The sequence below is a fragment of the Pundamilia nyererei genome, unplaced genomic scaffold (genome assembly GCF_000239375.1).
Source record: "Pundamilia nyererei isolate P.nyererei 1_Seehausen unplaced genomic scaffold, PunNye1.0 scaffold00245, whole genome shotgun sequence".
NCBI classification, from domain to species: domain Eukaryota; kingdom Metazoa; phylum Chordata; class Actinopteri; order Cichliformes; family Cichlidae; genus Pundamilia; species Pundamilia nyererei.
The window spans coordinates 783,775-796,414 of NW_005187646.1; the positions used below are offsets into that span (position 1 = coordinate 783,775).

At 39.2% G+C, this 12,640-nt stretch overlaps 1 protein-coding gene across 8 annotated transcripts in view; it reads right to left on the reverse strand.

Annotated features, from left to right (window-relative positions):
* LOC102192658 (striated muscle preferentially expressed protein kinase-like) overlaps nt 1–12,640 on the reverse strand; it is a 59,832-nt gene that overhangs the window by 36,165 nt on the left and 11,027 nt on the right. The window contains exons 1-3 of one of the 8 annotated variants that reach the window (XM_013915020.1): nt 5,849–6,318; nt 1,566–1,608; nt 646–675 (exon numbers count right to left, since the gene is read on the reverse strand). The exons of 3 other annotated variants lie outside the window; for them this stretch is intronic. In XM_013915020.1, coding sequence (XP_013770474.1) covers nt 646–675; nt 1,566–1,608; nt 5,849–5,881 — 106 coding nt within the window. In that variant the 5' untranslated portion in view covers nt 5,882–6,318. Of the gene's footprint in view, nt 1–645; nt 1,543–1,565; nt 1,609–5,848; nt 6,319–12,640 lie in introns of those variants that run through there. 4 more of the 8 variants (XM_013915022.1, XM_013915018.1, XM_013915023.1 and 1 more) reach the window with 4 other exon arrangements.

Consider the following 12,640-nt stretch of genomic DNA (forward strand, 5'->3'; position numbering starts at 1 on the left):
CCCCCCCAGAGTGAAATAAATGGGTTGAAACTGGAGCGTGACATGAAGCCAGCTGTGGCTTATAAAAATGCATGCAGGGGAGGGGTATGTAAATATGCTCTTGACTCAGTTTTGAGTCAGCTTGAAGCTCAAGAGAATCTATATGTAAGGAAGAAGAGCAAAATCTTAAATCTTACTCAAACCTCGTTATTTGACTTGAACTCATGCATGCATGACTGTTTTCACAAAAGAGGACAACTACAATCAGTAAATAAATATGGTTTGTATATAATACAAGTGAAAGCTGAACTCTGAGTGCATAATTTACAAAAAGAAGACGTGGGATAAGCATCTGACTTGGTTCTCAGTTTTATGGGGAACATTCAAAAACGGAAAGGACACAAAAACAACAGGGTGCGACGACGATAAACACGATGCAAACAGAGGATCGCAGATCGCTGATTGACAAAGCTCGGCCTAGATGTTGAGGACAAAAGATGCAGCACAGAGGCAAACAGACACACACACACACAGACACTCAGGGTCAAAGTAAGGAGCCTGAAACCACATCTCCGTTGCTGAGATCACATTACATCAGATGAGGTCAGCGACAGAAACAAATCAAATAAATAAAAACAAAGGAGAGAGGATGACAGGCGGGTTTACCATAGCTTTGCTTTCGGCAGGAGCGGAAAACTTCGCTTCCATAGTGGCAGCAAGAGAGGGCAGACGGGAGAGCACCGTTACTATGGAAACCAGCATCTCTCTCACCCACACGACCAATCCTCTTCGTACCCATTAGAGTCTAAAATCACCAGCCAAACTGCTGGGTGGCTGACAGATATGTTTACTGGTTAGAGAGCCTGCGAAGGAGGAGGACGACAACCACAAAATAGGTTGCACCTCATTGCGCCTCACATCAAGTCACATCCTTATTAGATAATTCCAGAAGCTCTGCCTAACAATAAGAAAGCCAGTGTAACATGAAGAAGCACAATTAACCTATTGCACTGCTAGTGTGTGTATGTGTGTGTTTTTTTTACAGGTGTGGGTATGTAGATCCACCCAGCTGTATCAAATGAAGTTAAATAGCTCGCATGCCAGGCGAGTTAAATCAACTCAGTGATGTAATTACAACGAAATATATTTTGAAGTGTATAGCCTGAATAGTAATGTGACTGGAACAGCTTACATTACACAAATATTGTCAAATATTATACCTCAAGCCGTCAAATTTACACAGGATTTTTATGCTGCAGCGATATTGCTTTGTGGGGGTGGATGTACAAGAATGAGCCCCACTTTCTTGCTGGAGTCGAGCAGTAGAACATACACAGAAGCAATACAGGTGTTTTTAAAACATACGTAAAAAAACAGCTTTTATGTATATAAGAGTTGTTCCAACTGAAGCGCATGCCATTGAAAGCTAAAATGGTGACAAAAGAAATGGGATCAGGCAAAAAAAGAGAGACATGGCTCAAATTTACATTTTTTAAAACCAAAACAATAAATAAATGAATTAAATATAATAACGGAAGAGACTACGGTAGAATAGAACTGGTGTAAAGCTCATACTGACAACACACCATGGGTAAATCTGCCAAATGTCCGTGTGGAATGCCCAGTTCTCTGAAATAAGATACAAGAGTAAAATGCATTATTCAACAGTGAAGGCAGCCAAACACTCTATTTAACACAGAAAAACAAAATGCATAGATTCCCATTTACGGAAAAATACTTTGGTCCTTAATGAAACAGCTCATCCTTAATAAAACCATGCACTTCAGGCATCGGATCACAGTTTTCACCTGTGTCTATCGTGCATCTCCGGTACTGTCAAGCCAATTTGCTTTCATACTTCACTGCTATTGCACTTCGCTAAAAAGTCAAAAAGCCCTACGGGTACTTAATTTGTTTAGCATATTGATCTTCCTCTCAGGTCCTTGTTGGAGAATCATCTGGACACAAAAAAGCTTTGAAAGCTTTGTGGTCAAATTAAGTGAGTTTAGTCATGGTGGATGTTTCCAGTTGTATTTAGCGCTTTCCAATTGTAATTTCATCACAGACATTCAAAAATGGGGCATGTACTATAAATAGGTGTTTTCCACAGCAGACCTTTTGCCTCGTCGTCTGAGGAAAAGCACAAGTGTAACTAATAGCTGTAATTACATCTGCTTTTTATTTACACACATCCTTCTGAGCCTCCCCTCGGCTTCCGGGTAGTGATGGTAAATTTGATTCTTTTTACTGAATCGAGTGTTAATGAGTCACTCACCAAAGTGAAAGTGGTTTTTTGAGTCATTTGATTCACTGAGTCAGTTGACCAGAGAGTGCAAAAATTTTACATTTTCACTCAAACTTAATTTGTTTCCCTTTTCATGTAAATCCCACTGCTAAGATGAATGATTAAAAAAAAACAAAAGACTATTTTATAGAGAAAAAAAGAGCAAAAACATTTCTAAAATTAAGCAATTTCCTATCAAAATTGCTTAATAAACATTTATTTTGTTTATTTGTATTTTATTAGTATTTTCCTTAAGTGTGTCAAATATATATTTTCTCATCTAAATGTCCACTGCGCTGTGAGCCAGGGGGCGGTAATGCGCCTTAACATTGGTTGCCAACCAAGAATAAGAAGAAGCTGTGAGCCAGGAGGAAGGTGGTGAGTGAGTGATTCGTTCGCTCGCTCTTTGATTCAGCACAGGAGGGAGGGGGTTAGTGAGTCCTGAGTGATTCGTTCGCTCGCTCTTTGATTCAGCTCTTTGATTCTTGATGTGAGCTTCTACTCAGGGTTTTTTCTTCCAGTTCAGGGCAGAAATGCTTTTGTTACGAAACTGGCTGTTGTTTCCCCCCCACAATTTTAATTATAAGCTAGATGTATTTCTACTAATGGAATTAGTTTGCTAACAGCAACAGGGATGAGTCAGTGAGTCAGTTGGGCTTGTGAATCATGATTCACGAGTCAGTAAAGTGATTCTCGAGTATTGAACGATTCGTTCACGAATCGAACATCACTACTTCCGGGTGTTTTTCATGCTTCCCGACTGACATGGACTAATTGAAAATTAATGGACTTCAGGTTCCAGGAACTAAGGTTATTCATTACTCTTTTCCTACAGTGGCGAGCCAAAATATCTGCTGTGGAAAATATTCTAGCTCACGATATTACAATATACCAGCACTCATGATAACCTTGATATTTGAAAAATGAAGTAGTGATATCACTGAATTATAGATGTATGGCACCTTAATTGCTTTGAAAGGAAGCAAAAAAGAAAATGACATCATGCTAGCTAGCTGACTACTGCAATAGCTAGGGTAGTAGCTAACTAGCTAGCTCGTTGCTACACTTTGTGGCTACCATTATGCTGGAGAAAAACACTTGAAGCCTCTCGCACCCAAGAAGAGTAAATGTAGTGCCTGTATGTTTTGGACATGATAATTGTGGGGTGAAAATCTGATATTGTGGCATTCCTTAACATGATCTCTTTGCCCTTGCTTCATTATGACATTGCCTGTAAATATGAAGAAAAACAACACAGTGGGATACAGTGGGATATCTGCGCTGTAAGAAACTGTCATTATAAATTATAGGTACATTTCTTGAGCAGTGAAGTTGTTTCTTCACTAATGAAATCATTTCTGTGCAAAGTCTAGATTAATTAAGTGATGTGTGGGATGTGTATTGTCTCAAAGGACATGAACGTCACCTGCAGTAGGGGTGGGCAATTAATCTTTCCGGGGGCAAACATAAGAAACTGGGACTGTTGTGGAGGGCTGCACCAAAAGCTTATAAGGAGATAAAATTGTTATTGAGCAGAATTGAGTTCAGTTTATTGGCACGGCCCTCCACAAAAGTCTCAGTTTCTTATGGCCCACTGGGAAAAACAATGGCCCACTCCCAATCTACTAGAATATGACTCAACGCCTGTAAGTGAGAATCCTGCCTAGATACAGTGATTTCACAGGGCCTTCTATGTAGCTGAAATGACAGTCAACCCTCTCCAGTCTTGCACTCATGTTTGAGGAGAAGCTGTTGCTAAACAACTTGTAAACAACATGGCAATTCCTGACTAAGAGAAAATTGTGATCTACAGTAGGCAGACATAGAGATATCTTTAGTCAAGCAAATGGTGAATAACAAATAGTATTTTTAGGTCCTTAATAAACAAAACTTTTCTTAAAGACTACGTTCAACTATAAATTTAGGACATTTTTAATGAATGGGGCCATAAGTCAGTCAGTTTTGCTAGCCTCTTGTTCTCTTGAAGTTCAGTTGTCCAGATATGCTGATAAAGATGGTGAGAGGTGATTGAAAGTCATTAAAAAAGGGAATGAAACTCAAAGTTGAAATTCTGTATAGAGGTACAGAATAAAGTCAAAAAAAGGAAAAATCTGCATATGGTTGAAAAGAAATATTTTCTACGCAAACTAGGCCTGGTAGATTATTGTGCTCATTTTATTTGTTTTATTCTTCCTTTCTTCAATACATCATCACTTCATGGCTAGGTAAGCTTTACATCTGACTTGCTACGTGCTTTACAACTTCTTAAAGGCCACAACAGGTCACTATCACAAGGAAATGGGATATTTTTCAAATTGATAAATGATACAACTGTAAAATCAAGAGATCTACTTAATATGAGAATATGTGACAAATTTTGAGTGTCGGTGCTGTTAAAGCAGCTGGTGAACCTGCTTCCTGGACAGTCTGTCAATCATCACAGAGGAGCACTCCTCAGAATGACTCACGGCTCTGCAGCGGCTTGAAAGCAGAAATAGGAAAAGTGCAAAGTGAAGTGACTCATTTCACACTTTTCCCCCACCCCCCACCCCTGCCCGCCACATTCCCCGCTCACTTCCTATTGGTTGATGTTTTTGTGTCAGGCAAATTGATTAACAGTTGCCTGGTGGTAACCGCTGTTTGACAGATTGCCCTAGAAGCTTCCATCGTTGTCATGATCTCCATTGTTATGCCCCCAAGGCGTTCATATCAGCAAAACCCAGCCACAAACGGCGTCCTTTGGAAAATTTGGATTTGGCAAAGACTTCAAAAACATATTCTGTGGGTATAATCTAAATCCTTCCAGCATTATTCCGACAAATCTGCTGGTGGCAAGCGAAAGAACAGGTCTCAAGAGTTGGATGTAGGATTCAAAAGAGGCAAAGGGACCGTCAGAAATCAGCTTCGTATTGTGCGTCGCTCACTTTGTAGCCATTGTGAGTAGCTGCCCTGATTCTCATGTCTCCATGGAGTGTAGCCTACTGACACACTTTTCATCTGCCCCGAATTTGTGAAACCTGTCATACGAATTTCTTATTGTATAACAAATCTGTCTCGATCACCCGAGCAACATTAATATTTCATGACAAACAATGTGCACACTGTAACAGAGGGAGTGCATTTGGACTTGAGGGTGTGAAAATGGATGTTGCCTTTTTAGATTTTCAGGATGAGTGTCTTCAGAAATCATTTTGAACGTATTCAGGAAGGTAAATTACATTTTCCCCAGGCTGACTTTCTCTGTTCGATTGTCGGGATTCATCCCTAATTTTTCAACAGATATCAAACACAAATGCAAAAAACAGCAAGCATTACATTTAATAATTTAGTTCCTGTAGCATTTTCCCTACAGTATTGAAGTTGATCTCATTGTATTAACTTAAAACGTCTTAATCCTAATTCCTGATGTGTATTTTAAAGTCATTTGCCTTTGGCAAATCAACAAATGTGCATCCTTATCAGGTAAAGGGTGTGGCATGTCATCCTAATATGTTTAAAAACCTACAAATCTAAAAGAAAAGCATCGTGACTAGCGCTTCATAAAAGCACCACTGTGGACATTCTTCCGTAAAGAAGCAAACTCACCTGAAATCTCTTCTTGGACCAGATTTTCTTCATCTTCAAGTGTTCAAGATTACCTGTGGCATGAGCTCACGAAAACATCCCGGCCACCCGAAAAAGCCCAGGGTGTGGCATCAACAACAACATAAAAATCAGGATTCAGAGCGGGATTCAGCTGCCTTTTTGTGCGTGGGCGTGTTTACTCTCCAGTCTGGCAACAAGACGGGGAGAAAGGCACCGAGAGAGAAAGCTGGAGGATGCAAATAAGCCAGAGCCAGGTGTCTTTGTGTCTGAGTGTGTATCCGCTGATGTGAACAGCATCCCTGTCTGATGTAGAGGCTGCCTTTAGAGGGGGCAATTCTCAGCTGGTTTGTCTAAACTCCCCCCACTCTCTGCCCCTCAATCGAGAGAGAGAGAAAGAGAGAAAGCACACTCAGAACAAGGGGAGGTGGGGGTTGTAAGTCTGAGCATAAGGGGTGCGCTGGGCTTGATTGCAGTGATGAGAGTGGAGAATAACAGGAGGAGGAGGTGGAAAAATGAGAAGCTTTGGCAAAGCGTGTTGACTTTTCTCTGAGTCGGAGGACTTGGAGATGAGAAAGAGCAAGGCTGATGCAAATGAGTCAGTTAGAGATGAACGAGAGGGGAAAAAGAAAAAAGAGAAAGCCGGGGGTGGGGGTGGAAGAATGAGGGACAGATGGGGAAAAGATTCATGAGGGAAACCAAATCTTTACCACCATCCTTACAGCCTCTCCCAGTTTATTCTCCTTTTTGTCATCCTCTGCAAGGAAGGTCGCAGCCTCTCAGAAAAACCCACAAGCCATCAAATATTTATCTCTATTTCATGTCGGTTACCTTTAACCAGTGATAGCGTCTAGACCTCAAGCATCTGAGGATAATATGGAGTAGAAGAGCAAATGCACTACCCTAAATGCATTAGAGGTCAATACCCAACAAATAGCAGCCATAGTTTGAGGGAAACATAAAAGTGTCCCCATTATTGAATAAATAATTTAGTCAAATAAACAACCAAAATTTAAAAATTAAAAAAAAAAACACTGCAGAGCGTTGATTGCAAGTTCCCATAGTGATGTGGTTGTTGTCTAAAATCCAGAGATATAAACTCTAATTAAATGTGCAACAAAATAAAATTGTTAATTGCTGATACATATATTTATTCTTATTCCTGTTCTTATTCTTATTGTTGTTCCTATTTTTTTAATCTTGTTCCCATTCTTGTTCTTATTCCTTTTCTAGTTCTCTTATTATTATTATTGTTCCTATTCTTATTCTTATGCTAGCTCGCATTCTGATTCTTGTTCTTATTTGTATTCCTATTATTATTCTTGTTCTGATTTTTTTTCCTGTTATTATTTTGTTCCCATTCTTATTCTCATTCCCATTCTTATTCGTATGCTAATTCCCATTCTTATTCTTTTTCTTATTTTTATTGCTATTTTTGTTTTTGTCCCCATTCTTGTTCTTATTCTTATTCCCATTCTTATTCTTTTTTCAGTATTGTGGGATTATTGTACCATGACTTTACATGTTCAATGTGCTTTTTAAAAACTGGATTTAAAAATCAAACAAAAAATTACTGCATAGCAAGTGTTACTCCCTCTTTTACTTTTTACTGTGATTATTCCCTTCATGGAAACAAAATTCCATTCCTTTATAAACAGCCTACAAATGGAAACCAAAAACTACCAGTCATCCACAAGTCTTGTCCATGGCTCACCCACAGAGTTTTTAGGGTTTAATAGGAGATTTTTACACTCACTTGTAAGTCCATTGATAGTAGCAAGGTTTTCTTTAATATTAGGAACATTAAAGTGAAGACAGATTTTTACATTGAGACTAATTCTTTCTTTACTTTTTAACTCCAAGAAAAAAAACTTGTGGAAGCTGCTTTTTTACCTTATTACGGGGGTCTACTTTACATGCGCGTCATCTCCTCAGTTTAGCCACCTACTTATTTAGTTTGCCACACATCTCAGCATTTTGCTACAAGTGCAGAGTCTCTGAATCACCATTACAGTTACCATCTCAAATGGTTGCTTTTTGATCTACTGAGGGTTTGGGGAAAAACAACATATTCACTTTGCATATGACCGCACTCACATGTATTGTTCAATTGTTCAAGCAACATAAGGAACGTGGATGTTTTTCTTAGCAGGCCACTAGTCATGTTTATTGTGTGTATTTGCATATCTTTCTTAATATGTTTTGAGTTTGATCCTACGCTGGAGCTCCCTTTTGACAGAGATGCAAATATTTTGCATACTGTTTGCAGATATCGTCGTAGAGAGATTTAAAACATTGTTGGTTTCCTTTTAGGTTCACTGGTCTTTATCAACTCCTAAATAAAGTCTATCTGTTTCTGTTGCTTCATTCCTAAGTGCTCTGCATTTTCCACTAGAGTTAGGGTCACAAACTTTATCTGTCTGCCATCATGTCAGTCCATTATAGATTTTTCTGTTAAAAAGCCAACTTTGTGCACCTGGAAATTAAGTTGTTGAGAGTGGTGAGATGAGACATTAGAGTTGCAAGCTGTAAAACATATAATATTATCTTATCTTACTCATTGTAAAATCAGTGGTTCAATCCCCAGCTACTCCAGTCTGCGTGTCAAAGTATCTTTGTGAGTGTGTGTGATTGGATGAATGAGGCAAGTAGTCACCCAAAAGTGTTATGTACTAGTCCATTCGCTTATCCAACTAGGCCCTCTACTACTGCTATGGCCAAATTACAATCACCAAACACACAGAAAGGCCCTGGCCTGTTTTGCTTTGAGGTGACAATGCTAACCACCACACAACTCTGTTGCTTAGTGACAAATTGTCTTTTAAAATTTGGAACAGTTAAATGTATTAAAGCTGAAAGATGCACTCTTTCTTCAACATTTCTCTTGTTATTACCGCTCTAAATGACTATTGATGAAATTCTTTTTCTACTTAGAGGCTTCTGCAAATCAGACAAAGAGAATATTATGAAACACTCCCCTCCAGGATGTCTTTTTTTTTTTTTAAGAAAAGGTCACAAGACTATTGCACCAACCGTCCAACCACCTCCTCCATTAAACCTCTTTCTCTGGATTGAATTAATTGTTCTTTCAGAAGTTTCTGTACTCCCTCCTCTATCACATGGATCTAAAAATAATAACAGGCAGACACAGATCTTTTTTTTTCCTCTAACCACCCATAGTAAGCATCCACATATCAGCACACCTTTTCTATCCCTGCTGACGTGCTTTGCCAAATAACATGTTTTTTAGCGTTGTTAAGTTAAGCATGTTACTGCTTGTGGACGTGCAAACGCACAATATGTGAGATTGACTCCAGTCGGGCCGCTCTCTGAACGTGGGTTTTAATTCTAGTTATTAGCTTTTTCCCTCTCGATGCATTTATCCGATGACTGTCACCCAGCTGTGAAAGATATATTCTTCTCCTCAAAACATCCCAAACTAGGTTTTCACTAAAATGCAAGCCCAGATGCAACGGATTTCAGTTTCCCATTGTTATTTTAACAAACCTCCCTCTATTCACCCTCGCTCGCCTCGCTTCCTCCTCCATCCATCACCAGTGGCCAGAGGCATTCAGTCCAACAGAGAAAGCGAAGCAATCGATACCAATGCTTTATGCGTGATATGGGATACACCCCCAAGTAACAGTTCAAACGCCCCCCAGATCAATAAGCCCATCAAAACACAAGTTTCCATGACCATCATCCAATGAAAATCTAGATACGGTGGCAGAGCTGCTAGGAAGAAACTCATGAGGTGGTTTTTTTTTATACTCACTAAAAGCCACAACGAGGCAGCTGCAACCAATCTCTGGCTGGGATATCATACACTGTCAGCCATTAAGAACGGATAATTAGATATGATTGGTGCATGCTATCTATCTTACTTTGAATCTGGTTTCTTTGAAGCTTCAGGCAACATCACTGTTCGATGCACTGCTCAGACCTTCAGCATACATAGACAGAATCCTTATTAGTGGCCTCTGATATGTTTCAGACACATCTGTGAAAACCAAATGGGCTCATATTTTCTCCTGAAAATCAGACATAAACGTCTCAGCTGAATCAACTCAGTGCAAAATTTGTTTTCTTGCAATGTCAACATGCACGGAGAGATAGCAAACCGTGAATGAGCATTAAAAAGACTTCGGACAGGTGCAATTTGGAGCATGGTACAGTTTAATTAGCTTAAAGCAACAAGAGAGAAAGCAGACTTCACTGAAACCCATTGATTTTGTGACAGAGGCTGCATTCTGTGGAGAAGACTTGATGGATGCCTTCCAGGCATACAGCTTTATCAGCAGCAAGGCTGGCATAATCTCCCTGCAACTGAAAACAGATTCTGCTGCTGTTAGACTACACTGTGATCACACCATTTCTGTTTTCCTCAGCAGACCGCATCTTCATTTTTAACCAGGTTTGTTAAGCAAATTCAGCTGACCCAACAGCAAAAGATCTGTTGATTATTTATTGTATTGATAAACCAATCTCTGCCTTTTCCAGCTTAATCTTTTTCAAATTCACAGTCGAAAAAGACTTCTTATTTCTTGGAATCTTGGCTTCCCCCTCCCTTTAAGAAGCCTTGCTCCTGATTGGTTGGCCCTCACAAAGCAAAGGTAACTGACCTCATTTTTAACCTGTTAGCAGTCGGACGTACCGCCCACGGTACATTGGATGGTTTAGGGGACTAATTGTAAATTTGTAGGACTGCTAAGGGGTTAAAAACTTCATCCATGTTCAGTATGAGCATCCTCTATTTAAACTGTATATGGGAATGTGGGGGGGGAAAAACGTTTTCACAGAGCCCTACGCAATCCTGTGTATAATTAAGTACACGGTTACTGCTCCATAGGAATTAAGATGGTAATATAAGCAAATGCACTTGATTAGCTGATTACCAAACTGTGTGAAGTGAGAGGTTTTGGGAGTTTGCTAGGCTTTCAGGTGTGTGTTAATACAATGCCAAAATCTTTACCTCATTCGATGTCCTAGCAAATTCACCCTCAGGTCCTCAGAAAAAAATGCAACAGAGCCAGTCTCAGACTGTACAGGCCCCAGTTATCATGTTAAATGTTAACATTCATGACATCGCAATTGGAAAAACACTGAACAGGTATGTCGTGTCTGGAAGGTTTACTAGGAGAAAGCCTTTTCTCCCTTCAAATAACATCTAAGCACAGCCTCAATTTGCAAAGTTGCATCTGAACAAACCACCAGACTTATGGAACGATGTCCTTTGGACAGACAAGACCTAAGTAGAGATGTTATAATCGTCATAATGCACAAAACCAAACCCAGCAGATCAGCACAAACACCTCATACCAACTATGAAGCATAATGGTGGAGGGGTGATGATTTGGGCTTGTTTTGCAGCCACGGGACTTGAGCACCTTGCAGTCACTGAGCCGACCACGCACTCCTCTGTATAACAAAGTATTCTAGAGTCAAATGTGAGGACATCTGTCCTACAGCTTAATTTTGGCTGAAATTGGGTCATGAAGCAGGACAATGATCCCAAGCACAGCATCAAATCTGCAATAGAATTACTAAAAAGAAAAAAAGAAAAATCAAGGTGCCAAGTCAAAGTCCAGACCTCAACCTAATTGAAAAGCTGTGATGAGACCTTAAAACAGCGATGGATAAATGAATGCCTGCAAATTAAAATGCAAGAGACTGATAAAGTCATACAGTACACAATTACTTCAACTTATTGCCATTAAAAGTGGTTCTACAAGCCACTGGATCGTGGGGTCTTGCAGAAACGTCAATTTTCATAGGACTTGATACAATAAGGTTAAGCATAACAGGCCCACTTTAAAATTTTGTCTAGCTATCCTAATCCCATAAGATGTTCATCTACTTTTCTTTGAAAAATGTTGTAAGATTGAAGAAAAAAAACAATGGACAATAGACAACAAAAATAGTGTTTTTTTTCCTCAAGCTTTTCAAACAATGAACCACTTGCTGATCTCTTCTGATATCAGCAAAAAGAAAAAAGCTCATGAAATTTTGAGTGTACGCCATTGTTCAATCATTAAATATGTGTAAAAAACAAAACAAAAAACAAGGTCCTTTTTCTATTCCATATGCTGACTGAAACTTGTTACAAACAGTGCTAATACTCATCCTTTCTATCCTGGAGTTTCCAATGTTGGATACTATTACAAAATGCAAACTACATCATTTTTTAAAGGTTGCCAAGCATAGCACCAAAGAGGTTGCGTGGTACTGCCGTAGCGGAAATAGCTGTAGAATTTGTTATGCTTTATTTATGTTGCATCTATATTGGTCGAGGTTCAGTAACACCCGTGTTTGCAGGCTCGGTGTTACAAGGCAGGTATTTATTGTTTAATTTAGAGGTTTTTATGAGTCTAAAGTAAAAATGTGAGTTCTGTTTTGTTTGTTTTTTTGGGAGGGGGGGGTGAAAGGGTGACAGAAAAAAAGGGAGACAGAAAGAGTGTGTGGGTTAGTGAAAATGTTTTTTTGGGGGGGGGGGGGGGGTAATCTTGCTATGGACAGATGATATATGAAGAAGAGACTTATTGCATTTCAAAATTCTACAAAGGGCGTCTTATTCACCGAGCCCAAGATTATTGACATTTGCTGGTTGTTGTTTTTTTTTTTTAAGATTTGATATATGAAACTGCCAGCAGACCAGACTTAAAGTCTCACAGTAAATGTTGAAAGTAATGTGTGAAGCCTGCAAAATTATAATAATAATAATAATACATTTTATTTGAGGGCGCCTTTCAGAAACCCAAGGTCACCTTACAAAAAACACAATTAATAAAAGGAACA